This window comes from Macrotis lagotis, chromosome 1 (genome assembly GCF_037893015.1).
Source record: "Macrotis lagotis isolate mMagLag1 chromosome 1, bilby.v1.9.chrom.fasta, whole genome shotgun sequence".
In the NCBI taxonomy this organism is placed as follows: domain Eukaryota; kingdom Metazoa; phylum Chordata; class Mammalia; order Peramelemorphia; family Peramelidae; genus Macrotis; species Macrotis lagotis.
Genome location: NC_133658.1, coordinates 403,430,828 through 403,449,376, shown reverse-complemented (window position 1 = coordinate 403,449,376; position 18,549 = coordinate 403,430,828). Strand labels below are relative to the sequence as shown.

The 18,549-nt window shown below is 37.3% G+C and overlaps 1 protein-coding gene across 4 annotated transcripts in view; it reads right to left on the bottom strand.

The window, feature by feature from the left end:
- Positions 1-603: 603 nt before the first annotated feature.
- The window catches only part of PPP2R2B (protein phosphatase 2 regulatory subunit Bbeta), a 460,330-nt gene continuing 442,384 nt past the window's right edge, over positions 604-18,549 (bottom strand). For 2 of the 4 annotated variants that reach the window (XM_074212673.1, XM_074212671.1), the window contains 3 exons: positions 8,876-9,045; positions 5,786-5,877; positions 604-2,859 (listed from right to left, as the gene is read on the bottom strand). In XM_074212673.1, the coding sequence (XP_074068774.1) occupies positions 2,580-2,859; positions 5,786-5,877; positions 8,876-9,045 (542 nt within the window). In that variant the 3' untranslated portion in view covers positions 604-2,579. The remainder of the gene's footprint in view (positions 2,860-5,785; positions 5,878-8,875; positions 9,046-18,549) is intronic. The other 2 variants (XM_074212674.1, XM_074212675.1) reach the window with 1 other exon arrangement.

The window sequence follows — 18,549 nt, the reverse complement described above, 5'->3', positions numbered from 1 at the left end:
TTAGCCCTGGAACCCAGTCGCCCTCAGTTTATGTTACAGGGTTCTCCAATTTGCTCAATCCCTTTATAATTGTTCAGGGAACCACACATTTAATCTCCTTTTCAGCTACTTTTAATGTCTAGAAAGGAGGGAACACTAGGAGAACTTAGTTGGCTGTCTCTCCAATGTACAAGCATTACAACTTTCTTTAAGCTTTAGTAAAATCCCAACTTCTACCTAGTTGAGCAAAAAATTGCTTTAGTGCAATTTGATAGATCAGCAGTCATTCACAGCAAAAACTGAGGTCCTCCTTATGACCCATGCTCTTCCTCTTTCATTTTTGTATCCTGTCATAGAAACACTGATTCCTCAAGAAATTTCCTGCCTCCTCCTTTCCAAACCAAAAGCATGGAAGCATCCTGACTGTTCTTATAAACAACAGTCAGGCTGAGACGGAAGGATCAGAGAAACCCATGAAAATACATATGGGAAATTCGGAAATAAATGAATGTCAAATGATTAATTATTTCAGAAAGTCAATGACAGCTGATGATAAGTGTGAAGGAGTAGGGTGGGATTCCTTTTAAAACAATTTTGAAAAGCAGTAGAGACCTTAGAGTGAATCTAGTTCAACACCCCTTTTTTCATAATTTAGGAGAGAGGGGACGAAGGTGACCCAAGATCACACAGTAAATGATGGCAAAACTAGGACTCAAGTTCAGACCTCTCCACTTCTGAGTTCAAGGCTTTTTATTTCATCAGACCTTCACAGGATGATGTACAGTGGTTACTGGCTGCTGTCTATTCTCTTCCCACATTTTGATCAAAGTTTTTGATTTCCAGGCTAAAAGCATCCCAATAAATTGAACGAGGGTGACAAGGAGAAAGTCCACACAACAGGCCAAGAGGACAACCGAGAGAATTTTACTTGGAGTGTTACAAGATCAGGCTTTTGATACAAGGGAAAAACAAAAAGACATAGGGAAAATAGGATGGACTTCTACTATTTCCCCTTCTTCCCCAGCTCTGGCAATACTCCCTCCAATGTCAACCCTGAAAGTTGTAATTTTTCTGGCTCTATGTAAAGCCACAAACCAAGGAAACCCCATCTTTAAAGATAGTTGCCCATGAGTTCTGTCCTAAGCCACCTTGTTTCTTTCAGGTGGCAGGTTAAATGGGCTATGAAAGGTTGAGTGAGTGGCCAGCACCTGAGCAAAAACTGCAGCTACTAAGATGTGAAATCCAGGCCCTGGTTTGTTTGTGAGAACTCTCCCAGAAGCCAGAAATCCTTTGAATTCATTGAGTTTTACTCCCTGAGGTACTTTAGGGAGGAAATCGGTGGCATTTCTCAGGAAGTGTCACAAGTTAGAAACCCCAATTGAGGAGGAGTCATGGAAGATTGAACAGAACAACCTCAGCAGGTTTTAGTGGATTTCACAGAAAGTTTGTTCCTTTCATGCACAATATTCACACTAGAAGTTGCCCAACCTCAAGGTTTTTCACCTTGGAAATGAAAAGGGTGAGCTTTGGAGGGTGCTGCAAATTCCAGTTAGCTTTCAGAAAATGGCATTTAAAAATTGATTAATATTGTTCCAGCATCAATGATTTGTTGACTATAATATCTGGGGGGGAAGAAGTGGGGAAAAAAGAGAATGAAAAGTGGGGGGGGGAAGGGAATGAACCCTGGGTATCAGTTTCCAATTTGGGAGATTCTGGTAAGGGATGCTCCCTCTTTTGGAATGTCAAAATATAAGTAACAACTGTTTCTGTCTTTAGGCTTTCATTAAACTAATGACTAAGTAAATAAATACTTAAAAAAGCAAACAAAGAAAAAAGCAAAATGAAAGAAAACAGAATGGAGTCCAGGTCCATTTGTGATGGCAGACTTTAGAAGCTCTGTTTAACAGTGTTTTCTATAAATACACCTAAGCACAGAAACATATCTAGAGCCAAATTCTCTGCCTAGGGTCATAACAGAGAAATGTAACAAGTCATGGTGTGCATACAATTTTTAACCAGACTCTAATCTTGGCTCTGGATTTCTGCCTTCGCAGCCTCATAAGAGATAAAAAATTATATGGAAAAATAACAACAAAAGAAAAAATTTAAAAACAAAGGGGAAAAGCAATTCTGATTTTCTAGGAAACAAACAATTTTTTATCCAAAAGTAGAGTAAACAGTGTTTATTTTTCAATCAAATGGAATTGCTTAATTAAAAAAAAATCTTATCTTCCCCCTCCCCCCTTAAATACTACAGACAATCTCATTTCACCTCAGCAGACACCTAGAAACAAAACACTGGACTCACCAGAGAGAACTGGGTAATAAAAGCATCAGAAATTCAAGTCAACTATGGAAGGGTCCTGGTTACCTGGCAGCTCTCGATTCTAAACAAAAGTATTCTGAACCTATTTGTTGGATTTGCCAACACAGTTTCTTAAAATTGGGGGAGTTGGGGGCCTTTGGACTGTTTTTTCTTCTATTCCAATTGTTTCCTGAATAGGAAAATTAAAGTCAATGAATAAAATGAAAACCCAAAGAAACATTTAAAAACTTGACTAGTATTCAGTATGTGAGCTTATTAAGTATAACTTGTCCTCCTAGTTAACCTTGTCCTGGAATATATATAGGTTATTTGTAGCCGCCACTGCTATAATATTTTCTGAAGGATGCCAAGCTGTATGTAAGATCTTTTTGCTAAAGTCCAGACTGTCCACGCTGATCTCATCTTTTCTCCGTTTGCCACCTACACATACTTTACGTGGTTTCAAAATAGCCCTGGGCTTGCTGTTTTCCCTGGAAGCCTCCAGGGTGACATCCCGCTTGGTGTTTCGGTCAAACATCCTGAAGAAGTTGTTGTAGGACCCAGTCATGATGACACTGCAAAGTGGGAGAGGAGAGGGGGGATTAGTTACATATGAGTTGGGCTATCAAAAAAATCTATTGCTTTTGGTGGTGAAACAAAGCAAAAACCTATGCAAAATTTATTTCATCACTTGACAGTCTCCTCCTTTGCTGATTTTATAGGGGGGGAAAAAGGCAGAATAGGTTTGTTAAAGGATTTGCCATACTGGTCATTCTTAAAAGACTTTAAAATGATTGATTGAGATAGTTCAGTTGGATATTGGTTTTCTTCTTATAGTATTAGAATCTGGTTATTAGTTCCTGAATTGACTGAATCTGCATTAATAAGTAATCCCATATTTTTTAAATGTAATTCTTTTGGTTTTTACAAACTGGAATTATGAGTTTACATTGTGCCAAACTTAGATCATAGAGTCATCTATATCTATCTAATTCTCTGAAAGATCTGGTTTTTCTGTTGAATAACTTAAATGGTAGAAAAGATAATGATGAGAAAGAGGTTACTTCAAACATTCATAACTTGATTTATCCAAACAAGTTAGAAGTATCTAGAAGTGGGCAATGGGAAAAGGTGTTAGCATTGTTTACTCACGAATTTTGTGAGAAAATATATGATTAAAAATGTAAAAACATTTGGTCTATGCTGATCAAGAAATACTTTTTTGGCTTAGAGTCAGAAAGTCCTATGTTTAAGCCTTGGTTCTTCCAATAGGAAAGCAAGCTTCTTGAAGGTAGAAACTACATCAGTTTTGGTTTTTTTCTGTATCCCCAGTATCTAGCACAGTGCTTTTAACAGAGCACACACTTCATAATTGTTGGTTTGAATTATCTACTTAATTGGTCACCATTCTCTTGGCTGGGTAATAAGATGGCACAAAATACACAAAATTATTGAAGTTTGGATCTGATGTTTTTGATTGGATAGACAAGTACCTCTTCAGCTTTGTTCTACCTTTAAATATAAATTGAATTCCTCTGCTATGTTATTTCACGAAATTATAAACAAAACAACTGATTCTTGCCTTCAAGGATCACATACTCTATCAAAAGAGTGGTAATGTACCTGAGAGATCCTCTAATCTAATCCCTTCCTTTTACAGATGAAGAAACTGAGGCAAGAGAAAAGCAGCTTGCCCAGTTTTATATATCTATAGTTTAGTGACAGAATGGGATCTGGAATTCATCTTGACTGCTGCTTTTCTAAAGCATTTGAGGACATTCAGTCCTCCAAGAGAATAATTTTTGTATATCAGACAGAACCAATGAGATAGCAGAAAGATAATCATGTTAAACATTTGATTCTCAATTCTGGTAACAAAGATATTTCATAAAGCATTTGTAAACATTGCCTCTGTCAGACATTTTAGAAAGAGGAGCTAATGAATCCCTGCTTGATGGTGTTGGTACAAAGATAATAGGTAACCTGTCATGAAACCAGAGTTATTTCCTTAGGAAATTTGGGAAAATCATCTGTATTTTTTGGGGGTAGGGATGAGGTCATAATTTTATTGCTATAGATAACTTTGGCTAAGGAAATTCCTTTTATCCAGATAAGCTAACAGGTGCTCTTTGATTCAAAATTTTAAGAGGTTTTTCTAGGATACTGGAAGATGAAGTTATCTGCCCCTGGTCAAACCACCGGGATTCATCAGAGTGAAGACATGAACACACAATTTTTTTCTGACTGAGGCCATCTCTCTATGCCTTGGACTATGCTGCCTTTCTTTCATTTAAGAAAAAAAACTAAAAATAAATCACTGAGATAAAAAACAATTAAAAAAGAAACATATTTGATTTAAGATTTAATATTCACAACTGTAAAGCAGTTGCTTTTATTTCCAATATATATGAGGAAACTGAGATTGAGTGGTTAACTAGAGCTTTCTGATTTCATGTTCCTTGCCTTCAATATCAAAGACCACCAATATCTTTTCAGGGAGCCTGATAGATCATTCGTTGTTCTTCTGAACCAATAACCTTAGACCAGGTCTGCACTAGCAGAATCAAGAGAAACATTGAGGCCAATAGCCAATTGATCCTGACAAATATGCTTTGTTTTCCATCAGCTGAAGCTGTCAGAACTGAATTTTTGGCAGAGTTGATTTTGTTTTTCAGTTTCCATTAGTTCTGCAAATTTGGCCCTGAGTTCATTCCAGCTCCAGAACTATGATCCTATCATTCAAAAATGTTCTAAGCTCATAATTATTTAGGATAAAATAAACAGAAAAAAATTATTCATATACTCTCTGATGGAAAACAAAACATTTGTCAGAATTAGCTGTTTTATAACGATGAAATTATTTTCTCTTTATTTTTTTCCCTAAATAATTATGATCTTAGAGCAATTTTGAAGTGATAGGAACATATCCACCTTGCTCATTTTATTGATAAAGCAACTAAGGCCAAGGGAAATCAAGGGACTTACCCAAGGACACACATTATTTTCATATTGGTCTTGGATAAAAATGAAGCAGTGTCCTTCTAGTAGAATGTTTTGAGGGTAGGGAATGATTTTCTTTTTGTCTTGGTAGTTCCTGCATTTGGTCTAGTGCCTTCAACTAGTAGGTACTTGATAATGTTTATTGGATTGGATTAGATTCTAATCATTGGAGTAAAAAAAATGCCAGAAATGCCAGTAACCAGGAGTATTAACTATTCCTTCTATGGTAGGAAGCATCAATCCTTGAATAAAAGAGTATCTTACAGGATTGTATCTCATTCTTGGGGTATCTCTGCTTTCTAGGACACAGCTTGTCAATCAGATGACCCTTTAGATATGAATTCCTACCCATGTTATGAGTCTAGTCAACCAGGATTCAACATGACCCTTTTCTTCTTGTTATATATATATTGTCCAGTTCCCACCTGGACAACTGGGATACCACCCAGGACCTCAGCCAGACAACAGATAGCCCAGGGGTTCTTTGCTAGTGTTTCTCACCTGTCTGACCCATTCCACACACACTCAAATTTATCAAAAATGCAATCATTTTCATAGAGTGAACATAACTTGCTGCGGAGGTAGTCATGAACCTGTGGGAAGAAACAGAAGAGAATGAGCCTGTGAACTCATTTCCGATATCTCCAAGTGCTACTTAAGGTCCTGATTCCTCACATCAAGGCTTGTCTAATGACCAGTTGGTGAATGAAGGTTATGAAATGTCCTTAATACTAAATAACCAAATAGTTTGTACTCTCCTCCTGTTACACAGGGAGAAAAAGCCAACAAAGCCACCATGGAATACTTGAAAGCAGTCCTGCTGGATTTTTCCTCTTTTCTTCAGATTAGTCTTGTATAAAAAGGAATCAGAACAATTAAAGGTCAAGTTCTATTAAGTATTTGGCATGATGAACCCTTCCCCTAGGACATAAGCTCTCTCTCCAATTCACTAATTAGTGACACTCAACTTCCCATTTTTTCACCCCTGGAGTAAGGGGAAATAGCTAAGTCCCTCCTTCACACCCTTAGATCAGGGGAGCAGAGATTTGACGTCCCATTGTCAATGGGAGTTGGGAGATGCTCATCCTCGATTTACTTCTTTAGGTACTAGGAAGGATGAAAGACAGAGCCTAAGGCTGTCCTGGTTCCTGGCTGTTGGACTATATCCAGATATATTTTCAGATGGAGTGAGGGTTAGGGTTAAAGTTATGTGTAAGAAGCAGTTCCATGCGGGAAATGTGGCTGGAAGGTTGCTTGGGATAGTGACTTGCACTGACCTACTGAAGAGCTATTTATTGGGTCAGGCTAATATAATCAATGAATTAAAGCTAGAAGGGACAATCAAGGTCATCTGATCCAACTCTTATTTTATTGATGGAGAAACTGAGGCCCAAAGAGGATAAGTGAATTTCCCAATATCAGATAACTAGTAAGTGATTTGAACCTAGGACTTCCTGATTGTAAATGTAGCACTCTTCTCTATTATTTCACACCACATTTTAATCCTCAAAGTGTCACAGATTTAGATCTGAAAACTACTTTAGAGGCCAGAGGTATTAAACATGCAGCCTAAATGTGGCCCACAACACTCCTAAGTGTAGCCAGGACTAGATTAAAATGTAAAATGTAAAAAAATTAAAATTGTATTTAATAAAATAAATAAAAATGAAATAATAACATAGATATATACTATTTTTAAACTAAATCAATATGTCACCCAGGGATCCTTCTGTATGGAGTAGTCGGCTCCATTTCTATTTTGAGTTTGACACTATTGATCTAGATCAATCCTCTCATTTTTATTGATGAAGAACTGGGGAAGGGGTAGTGAGAGAACTCTGCCGCAAAAGAGCAGAGTGCCGGCCTCAGAGCAGCCCTGTGGTGAGAACCTGCAGTGGGAGTTGGAAGAGCCACAGACAGTAAGGGGGTCAGGGGGAGACTGTAGAGGTCTCTCTTCTCTCCCTGGGTCAGGACTCAGCTGTTTGCCCACACTCAGATCCAGGTGGCAATTTGGGTTCTTATACTACCATGGAGGAGCAGGGACCCTCCTCACAGCTCCAGGGCAGAGGGAAGGGCCGGTGGTCATCCACATACCAGAGCACAAGCAAGAGAGCAGTCAAAGCCTCTCATAAGACCTTGCAGGAATTAAAGTCCCTGTGGATTGTCTCCCAATACATTGGAAGTGCAGGAAATCAGAGGCTGAGGAAATGAGCAAACAACAAAAAAAGAAGAAACTGACCATAGAAAATTACTTTGGAGAACCAAAATACATACTCAGAAGATAACAAATTTGAAGCTTCTTGTATCTAAAAACTCCAAAAGAAATAGAAAATGGGCTCAGGCTATGAAAACTTTAAAAAGCAATTAAGGAAGGTAGAGGAAAAATTGGAAGGAGAAATGAAAGTGAAGCAGATAATTTATAAAAACCAAGTCTGCAGCTTGGTGAAAGAAATACTAAAAAATACTGAAAAAAATATGTTAAAAACCAGTTTGGGCCAAATGGAAAAGGTAACCCAAAAGGAAAATGAGGAGAATGCCTTAAAAAGCAGATACAAAAGCTCTTTGAAGAAAATAACTCCTTCAAATGCAGGGTGTGGAACTGAGTTTGAGTGGTTAAATGACTTGCCCACCATCTTATTTAAGTTTCTGAGAAAGAATTTGAACCCAGGTCTTACAGACTTGTCCTCTCTCTAATATACCATGCTTCCTACAAACTGGTTTCCTTCCTCCTCTATTGTTCAATAATTCCTTCCCTGGATGTCATTCCCAGTTCTCTTGTAGGATTATCCTTCATCTAGTCTACTTAGTATATTAATATGGCCATAATCTCAAATTGTTAAAGCTGTGGATTATCTCTAGTGCCATAGGATTACATCTGTTTATATCTATAAAGAATTCCTTGGCTTCCCTGCCCCTCTCCTTCAGTCCTGGAGCCTAAGAACCACTGAACTCTGTCCTGGATTTGTTCCCAAGAAGTTTTAGGCATTTATTTTCCTGAAATGAGTTTCACTTAGAGAACTCTTTGATGCATATTTATGTGAAGAAGATGGAAAAATTTGAATCATGCTCTATCCTCAATGGCTCTAGGCAACTCTAGTAGAAAAGAGAATGTTAAGTAGTATATGTTATATGGCTGACTCCTAAGCCTTTGTGTATGTGTATTTGTGTGTATGTATTTTCCTTGTTTTATTTTCTATTTCATTTTTCTGTCTCTGATTTCTCATATTATTTTTCTTTATCTCTTTTACCTAGTCCCCAAGAGTCTAGAAATGTATCTGGTTCCAAATGTCAGGATACATGACATGCTCATCTCATTTCTGTGCCTTTGCTTCTCTTCAATGTTTTCCAACCAAGCTTAAGTCAACACCCACTTTCCTCCACGAGCTAACCCTTACATCCTACAGTTTATAGTAATCTCTGCCTTCTAGGAAATTCTCAGGCATTATAGGATGTCCACATAATATAGCAATTCATTATGTGTGACTTTAGATACATGGAACAATTAGGAAGTAGTGGAAGTCAGATTGTAATGTATTTTGAGCTATATAGTTAGTGAGGGCTCATCCAATCCCTGAGTGATTGACCTAGTACCTGGTAAGTCTCAATGGGTCGATTCTCCATGTTGAGGTCCCAGACTTTGACGGTTAGATAATCCCTGGTCATAATGTACCTTCCGCTATGACTGAACTTCACATCAGAAATTGAAGAGATGATTTCAGAAAAAAATGACCTGTTGCTTGGATCTTCTGGCTCCTCAAAAACTGCAAAGGAAGGGCACAAGTTAAAGATAGGATATTCAGCAGAAATTCAATAGCCAGGCTTGGGAAGTTGGGGAGATGATGACCTTCAGAGTTTTTCTTTCATTGATGTTCTCCATCAAATAAAGTCACACTGTATGGTGGCTACATTACGGACAAAGAATCTACTACATTAAAACAATCTGGGAAACTAAGGCAATGGGGAGCTCTCTCTCAGTCTTATTCTTACTCTTTCTATCACTCTCTCTTTCTCTCTGCCCTCTCCCTTTCTCTTTTTATTGAGGACATCAAATTTTAAAGAACTTTGAATGCCAGGTATAGGTTTTTGAATCTTGCTGAGGCAAGATTAGGCAGTTAAGAAACACTGAAAATTTTTGAACCAAATGATATGACTTTTGGAGATTTATCACATTTCTAGATAGAATTGGGTTACTTATTTGTAGGAACTTGGTAAGTTCAAGCCACCAAAGGGCTTTTAAAAACTTTGTGATGTAACGTGAAGTAATATCTGACTCTATTTCTTTTCAAGGCAGGAGGTGATGAGAACTGAACCAAAGGCCAACTTCAGCAGGTACCTCCCATAGGAGAACTTTTTAGAAAGTTCTTCCTATGATTATTATTTTTTCTGAATGTTGTATTTACTTTATCTCTTTGTCATTATAAATTACTGAAGAGAACAAGTATTCAGGCTTGGCTTCAATTACAAAAATGAGAGGACTATGTATACATTGTATATACAGGAGATTCTGCTTATACTTTTAGATTTAGTTGATGTGTTGGTTGGTTTTTGTGAAACTGTCCCCCCCCATTTTATTCTGATTATTATTTTTTTTTTTAGGTTTTTGTAAGGCAAATGGGGTTAAGTGGCTTGTCCAAGGCCATACAGCTAGGTAATTATTAAGTGTCTGAGACAGGATTTGAAGCCAGGTACTCCTGATTCCAGGGCTGGTACTTTATCCACTACACCACCAAGCTGCCCCTCCACTACGCCACCTAGATACCCCTAATTATTTCTTTCTTTTTTTTTTAGGTTTTTTTGTAAGGCAAACGGGGTTAAGTGGCTTGCCCAAGGCCACACAGCTAGGTATTTTTTTTTAGGTTTTTCTTTTTTCTTTTTTTTTTTAGTTTTTTTTTTGCAAGGCAAATGGGGTTAAGTGGCTTGCCCAAGACCACACAGCTAGGTAATTACTAAGTGTCTGAGAACAAATTTGAACCCAGGTACTCCTGACTCTAGGGCCAGTGCTTTATCCACTGCACCACCTAGCTGCCCCCCCCAATTATTTCTTAAAGGTGGTGGTAGATTGGGTGCTAAACTTTAGCCTTGACATCTCTTACAAATTTCCTTTCCACTTGGATAGTCTGCTTTCACTACCATCTAAATCATACTCCTTCTTTTCCTCTCTACCTTCTCCCCTAGCTCATCCTCCCTTTTGACTTTTCTATTTCTATTAATTCTAAGTCTTCCAAGTCAGATAGGTTCAGAAATTTGGAGTCATCTTTGACCCTTCCCCCCTCTCATCAAATCTAGTTAATCCTATCAATTCTTCCTTTGTAATGTTTCTTCTGTCATCATTTGAGTTCAAACCCTATTACCACACATGGACACCAGCCTTCTTTTTTGTTTTTCTGCCTCCAGTCTTCCCCCACACAATTCTTCTGCACACATAACAACTAGACCAATCTTCCCAAGATGTTGTTTTCATAGAGTCATTGCCTTGCTTAAGAAAAAGTCATGGTCTATACTATATCTCATCTCTCTATAAACTCCATGGGGACAGGAATCTTCTCTATATCTACAGTCCCAACTAGTATAAAGCCTTGCACATAGTAGGAATTTACTAATTATGTTGCATGGGATTGTTGTAGTTGAGTAGGCAATCAATCAACAAGCATTAAGTGACAATTAGGCCAGATTCAAGAGAGTTGAGAATAGCAATAACTCCCTAACCACTACTGAAAAGAGAAATTATTGAAGAGGACCACCTTCCTCAACACCATCAACTACTACTGATCAATTGTCACCAGCTAGGTACAGGAGTCTCCCTTCCTTCCTATACTATGCTCCCTTCCCTATCTAGACCCATTGGCAAACCAGCTCAGTACCATACTCATCCAATTTTTCTGTTACTGATGATGCTCTGTCAAAACCCAACCGTGGATTACTTTCACTATCCATCTTCATTCCCATTTATATACTACTGGACTAGTGCTAGAGAAAATAATAAAATTGTGCTGACTAGATCTACTATAAATTTATGTTACCTAATCTTAACTGGGTTCTCAGTGCAATAAGATGATCATTTTTACTCCTTCATTGCTTCATTATCTCACTCTCCACAGCAGCTTTTTCAAATCTTCTCATCCCTTCTTAAATTCCTCAAATTACTCCTTCCATCACCATTACTCCTTTCATCTCAACTGAAGATCTTGTCTAATATTTCACCGAAAAAAACCTGAAGTCATATATATGACAAGTGTTCCCTCTTCTCACATCCTTTAGATAGCTTCCTTAGTAAGGTGGCCTTTTTCCTTTCAAAGGTCAGTCCTTGATACCATCACTTCCCAGTTTCTCTAGAATATTGCTTCTAGTATCATCCTTACCTACTAATCTTTAATCTTTTCCTCTCTTCTGATGCCTACTACTTTTCCTATCTCTCCTGCTGCTACAAATTCACCTACTTTCTCCCCTTACTTGACCTTATCATCCTCACTAGCTATAATCCTAAAGTTCTCCTTCTGATTGTGAGTAAATGCAATCTAGCTTTGAACCTCATCCTTCAAATGAAACTGCTTTCTTCAAAGTTAACAATGATCTCTAAATCATCAATTTTTTAAAGTTTTTGCAAGGCAGTGGGGTTAAGTGGATTGCCCAAGGCCACACAACTAGGTAATTATTAAATGTTTGAGGCCAGATTTGAACTCAGGTACTCCCGACTCTAGGGCTGGTACTCTATCCACTGTGCCACCTAGTCACCCCCAAATCATCAAATTTAATGAACTTTTTGACTCTTTCTGCAGCATTTGACACTATGGATGACTTTCTCCTCTTGAACAATTTTCCCTTTCTTAGTTTATGTCACTGCTCTAGATTCTCTTTCTATCTCTCCATATCTGTCTTCTTTATCCATGTCATACCCACTAACCATGGATATTCTTCAAGACCTTGATCTGGATCCTCTTTTCTTCTCTCATTATCCTATTTCACTTAATGATCTTATTAGCTCTCATAGAGACAATTGTCATCTCTATGCATATGAATCCCAGATTTATATATTGACCTCTAGTCTTGATTTTGAGATAGAATACTGAAACACCAATTACCTTTTTGGATATCTTAGATGAGATATCCCATAGGCATCTTGGACTCAACATGTTTAAAACATATCTCATCATTTCCCTTTCCCCCAACTCAAACCCCTTTATTTCCTGAACTTTCTTATAACTGATGAAGGTCCCAAGGCTTAAAAACCCACAAGATTTATCCTTAATTTTTCACTGTCCCACTATCCAATCCATTGCCAAATATTGTCATTTCTACCTTTTCAAGATCTCTCTTATGTTCCTCTTTCTCTTCACTCACATAACCACCCCTTTAAATAAAGTACTCATTGTCTCTCAGTTGAACTGTTATAACAGTTTTCTGGTTGGTTTCTATGCCTCACATCTTTGCTCATTCCAATCCCTCTTCCTGTCTTCTATCAAGGTGATTTTCCTGAAGTTTGAACATGTTATTCCTATTTCATAAACTTCAGTTGCTCCTTGGAACCTCCAAGATCTAATATAAAAGGCCTTTTCTTGACACAATGCTCTTCATAACCTGGCTACTTTCTCTCTTTCCAATTTGGTTCCTTTTTCTCTTTTCCATCTTTTTATCATTTATTCTCTATTCACACATTCTAGAATATTGGCTTATTAGCTGGTCTTCATGCTCAATGCTCTGCCTTTGTCTTGGTGGTCTCTCATACTTGGGAATGCTCTCTTTCCCTAGATTCTAGGTTTTCTCTAAGACTTAGTTCAATTCTCATCCTTTCTCATTGAGATTACCTTCTTCTTACAATGGATATATCTTGATTATATCAAGTTAAAATTTAGTTGTTATTTCTTGCATTATAATGTAAGTTCACTGAGAGCAGAAACCATTTTTACCTTACTTATTGACTGACTAAACTGGCATGGGGATGTTTCTATTACATTAAAATGATGCCTGTGTGGAGCTCATGAGGGTGAGGTTGAATTGAAGAGAAGGTAGAGATGTTATGTATGATGTCATTTTATAGATTACAGAACTCAAAATTTCATAGCAGTTTTAGTGGATGGGGAAAGAAAAAAATCACAATTTTCTGATTCTTGCTCTAGCACTTTCCCCATAAACAATCTCTTTATTTAAATATGTTGCACAAGAACCAAATATGGGCTTCCTACAGCTAATCAAAGCAAAACTTTAATTGATGAACTAGCAGTGAAGAATTCTGTGAAGGAGATTGGAGGGATAGAAGGGATGCTTCAGGTATATAACTTATTTGCAAGCTCTTTGCAAGTGTTCATTCATTCAAATATGATCATTACAAATCAGTTTTGCTTCATTAAAACAATTCCCCTTAGAGCTTCTATACTTTGGTTCCTCTACTAGGCAATACAATGTTGACCTAGTTCAAGTTACTTTATATATTTGAAAATAATAAATTGTATCTTTTTGGAAAATGGTCTGTAATACAGGTTTTACAGGGAGCTTGTCCCAGTCTATTTCCAGTCTAAATAAGTGCGATTTTTGGTTATACTATCAGAATAAAAGGAGCTTTGGGACCCAGCTGGAAGGAAGTGGATAGAACATAAAACATGTGTTCTAGATTATTTCCACCTCCTCACTTTCACAACTCAAGTCTTTGCAATTGGGGTTTGTGAGGAAAAATTGTCTCTAAGTGCTAAGATAATGAATTTTAATACAAATCACAACTGACATTGCTTCCAAGGATCCTTTGCTTGGTGAAAAAAAAGATTCTGTTGGCCTTCTGATTTTTCATCCAATTCACGGTAAGTATGTCTATATATGTATGGGTTTATATGCATATATATACACATGTGTGTATGTGAGTATATATTCTTATTGCTTCTATTTAATGCCATTCAAAGATGTAAATTAACCACTTTCTATATTCCAGGGACTCTGCTACAAACTGGAGATATAATGAGAAAACTGTGAATCTCCAGATTGCTAATTTCCTGAGGATAGGGGATCATGTATTTATTTGTCAGGTAGGTGGTACAGTAGACAGATTGTTGACTCTTGAGTCTGGAAGACTTATCTTCCTGAGTTCAAATCTGGTCTCAGAGACTTCCCAGTTATGTGCCCCTTGGCAAGTCTCTATTTGTCTCAGTTTCCTGATTTGTAAAATGAGCTGGAGAAGGAAATGGCAGACCACTGCTGTTTCTTTTGGTTTTTTTTGTTTGTTTGTTTTAGGTTTTTGCAAGGCAAACGGGGTTAAGTGGCTTGCCCAAGGCCACACAGCTAGGTAATTATTAAGTGTCTGAGACCAGATTTGAACCCAGGTACTCCTGACTCCAGGGCCGGTGCTTTATACACTGTGCCACCTAGCCACCCCACACTCCTGTATCTTTGTCAAGAAAACCCCAAATGGGGTCACAAAGAGTGTGATGTGACTGAATGTGATTGAACAGAGATTTATTGTTTGCCTCTGTCTTCTCCATAGCACTTTTTACAATGCTTTGTATAGTGCTTGTAATAAATTTTGCCAATGAGGAAGTTGAGACCTAGAAGAGTGAAATACCTTGCTCAAGATCATCCAGATACTATTTAGTGGAACTCAGGTCCTGTTGTTCTGCCCCTACCCTCCCAAAAATCACCAGTGCCTTTTCCATCACATTGCCCTACCTCCCAGTGAATGAATGAAGTTATCAAGGGACTAGGAAATAGCTACATTTAAAGAATGGAGAGGTGAAGAGTTGAGAAATTATCAATAATTTTCCCAATTAACAAAAGTTTAAAATCATATAAAGTTGAAACAGAAAAATGTTAGTGGAAAAGAAATAAATAGATAAGAAAATTAACTAGGCCAAATGGTATGGGAGGGTTGATAGGTCTCACTAGCAACTGAAAACTGCCCTAGTAGTATTGGAAATCAACACCTATATGGTTCATTTTCCTATAGTAGTCCCTGATATTGGAGGAAAAGGGACATAGTATCATAATTTGCAATTTTAACCCCCCTCTATTTGGTCATCTAATAGTTGCTTTATTACCACATACCTATGCAATACGAGGCGTCTTTATGGTTCTGTTTATGCCCTCTGCTCATTAATGTCATTTCACCATTAGTTTATTTTGAAAATACATATGCAGAAACACATCTGTCCATTGTTCACAGGCTTTAACCTAAACTTAAGTTGGTGAAATTCTTGTAGATTAAGTGGAGCAACTAGAGTACCATTGAGAAAGACTGGTAAGGTTTTGTGATGGAAAATGCTAGGAGAAGAGATAGTATAGATGATTTGGCTGTCTCTGTACCACTCCATCCAGAATCTAGGGCTGCATGGGTTATGTCCCTGACATGGTTATTCCTTAGTCCTGATAGAAAGGTCTATCCCATTATGGACCATTTTGAATAGACTGGTAATTTATTTATTTATTTGTTCATTTAGTATTTATTGAGTATACATGACTGCAATAGGAATTATTTGTGACAGAGAAGACAACTAAGGTACTGCCAACTAGAGTTTGGAACTTCAATGATAAGCTCATATATGAATTTTAAGTTCATTTGTCTTTTTAGTAGACCTACAATTTCATTGCTCTAGGGAATAACTGTAAGAGAAAACTCTTGCCATTGCTGACTAAAAACCTTCTCTGAAGAGTTTAAGCAAATTGCTTGAGCATAATAGTCTGGGATGAAGTATAAAAGATTGACTTTGTGGCTTCAAGAACCACATCTGACAAACATCGACTGGGTCACAATGCACAAATAATTTAATCTCTCGGAGTCCCTGTCTCACTGAAGGCAACAATTCTGTAAATGCATTTTCCCCCTAAGCAGCAAAACATCATGTGAGCCAATATTCCTGGAAAATCCTCTGACATCAAGTCATTATGTTTTTTAAAAATTTATCTCTACAATTCAACAGCTTTTAAAACTCTGTATACAAAGACCAACAATAAGTAGTATGCATTTAGGGCTCAGTTTCTTCAGCAAGGTTGCAAGACATGGTAAAACCTGTCCACAGAGAGATTATGACTAGAATACAGGGATGAGGCACACCATAGAAAACTATGACTTATGATTTCATATAATAAGTACCTTAGAAAAATGTGGAAATGGGTTACACTGTGAGAATAGGAAGGAGAAGTTTGGGCTCTCACTTGTATTAAAGCATAAAACATAGACCCAAAACTGGAAGGGGCTTTACTAATGCCAATTCTCTCATTTCATAGATGAGAAATCTGAGGCTCAGGGAGGTTCAATGACTTACTGAAGGTCACACCGGCATTAAGGAGCAGAAGTGGAATTTGAACTCAAATCCTCTGTCCTCTTTCCACTACGCCATGTTACTTCCAAATTAAATGACCCAAGAAGAAAACTTTTAAATGCAGTCTGAACTTGTATAGCTTTTCCTATCTTAATCAGTTCCTCCAAAGTTGGGGAGCTATAAAAACAAGGTAAAAAATAAATCCTGGCTTCAACTCAGAGGACAATTTGGGAATAGCAACTCACATGGCATTTTGTTGCTGATGAAGCGTCCCCCAATGTCAAACATGCTGTTACATTTTTAATACTGCAAACTGGTGTCTTTTCAGCTGGTAAGTAATGAGCTCAATTTTCGCCTTTTAACTCTCATTCTGCAGCAGAGTTTGCTGTAGTTTGCTTCATTTCCTTGCTCTTCAGAGCCACCACTGGTAATACCTAATGAGAATTCTGCCTGGGTTTTGCCAGTGGGCCATGCCCATCTGCTAAGAGGGTGCTTGAGATTGTATCGCCTTAGGTAACTGCTCCCAATCTCCCTAACTGTAGTTTGTCTTTGGTTGTTTGGTGTTGGTGGCAGATCAAGCTTCAACTTCTAGAGGGCAATGGTGAATGTGAGTCAGTATAATGGAAGTGAGCACATTGCAAGCAGAAGCACAGTAAATTTTTCAGAAACCAATAAGCGCTACAAATTGAGATTTGATTTTTATTGTTGTATGTATCTAGACTTAAAATGATGGACAAGAGAAACTTTGGTACATTCTTCCTCTCCTCCCTAACCCAGTCCTCCCTATCCATTCCCCAAATTTCCCAATGAGTCGGTTTTTAAATGTTTCACCAGCATATCCTTAGTTGCAACACATAAAAAAATTAGGAAAGATGTTAATGAAGAGTTGTATAAGAACTGTGTAACTGCAAAAAGATGGATGGGTCGTATGGTAAGAGAGAAAGCAAAGAAGCTATCAAGGAGAGAAGCACTTCTTGATAGATTTACATGACATTTCTATTAAACTTATAAATGCTACACAAATTAAGAAAAAGATGCTAAACAAACCAAGAAAGAAAACTCTAATAGAATCCTCTTATGAGACAAAGTGTAAACAACTCCATTTGAGATGGGCAAGGGTGAGTAGTATGGTTCAATAAGTTTTTAGGACTCAAAGAACCACCAGGTTAGGAATAAGGACAACTGGTTTCAGTGCCAACTTTTCTATTAACTCAAAGTTGTAAGCTATTCACTCCTCTCATCTTAGAAATGAGAAAGTTGAACAGGATAATCTCTTTTTCTGGTCTTCCTATTGTCTGAGCTACTATTTTATTTATGAATCTATAAGAGAATCTCAGAATTTATGCTCTATGTGAATCCCACTGGTCAGGGTTTGAATTTCAGAGAGTCAAAATATTTCATTGATTAAGGAATGACTAAACACATTTGGAGATATTGTAATGGAACATTGCTGACACTCAAAAAAAATAATAATTGTGAAGAATACAGAGAAACATGGGAAGACTTGAAAAAAATGGGTACAAAGCAGAACTAGGAAAATAATATGCATGATGACTACAGTGTATATAATAGAAAGAACAATGCAAATTCAAATGCTATGTCAATACAGAGGATTAACCCAAGAGTCTTAGTATAGTTTTAAGCTAAAAACAAACATATCTTAAAACTGTAATAAGACTTTGAGGATAACCTATGATGACCACATTTGACCCTGAAAGAGAAAAAAAGAATATACATACATATATACATATACATATATTTGTTTGTACACACACACACACACACACACAATATTGTTTCTAATGGTTCTCAAGATCTTATTTCCAAACAGCTTTGGATGAACTGGATGAAAACAAAGGTGAACATTAGTACAATGAAACTGCTTCCTTATTCTGTATAGTCAAGCCTACAATGAAAGAATAAGATATAGGCATTTCTTTCCCTGTGGTCAAGTAATTCATAAAAATTGCTTGTTGAAGGCCATTTTGGGGGGGAGACAATTGGGCAAAGTGACTTGCTCAGGGTCAT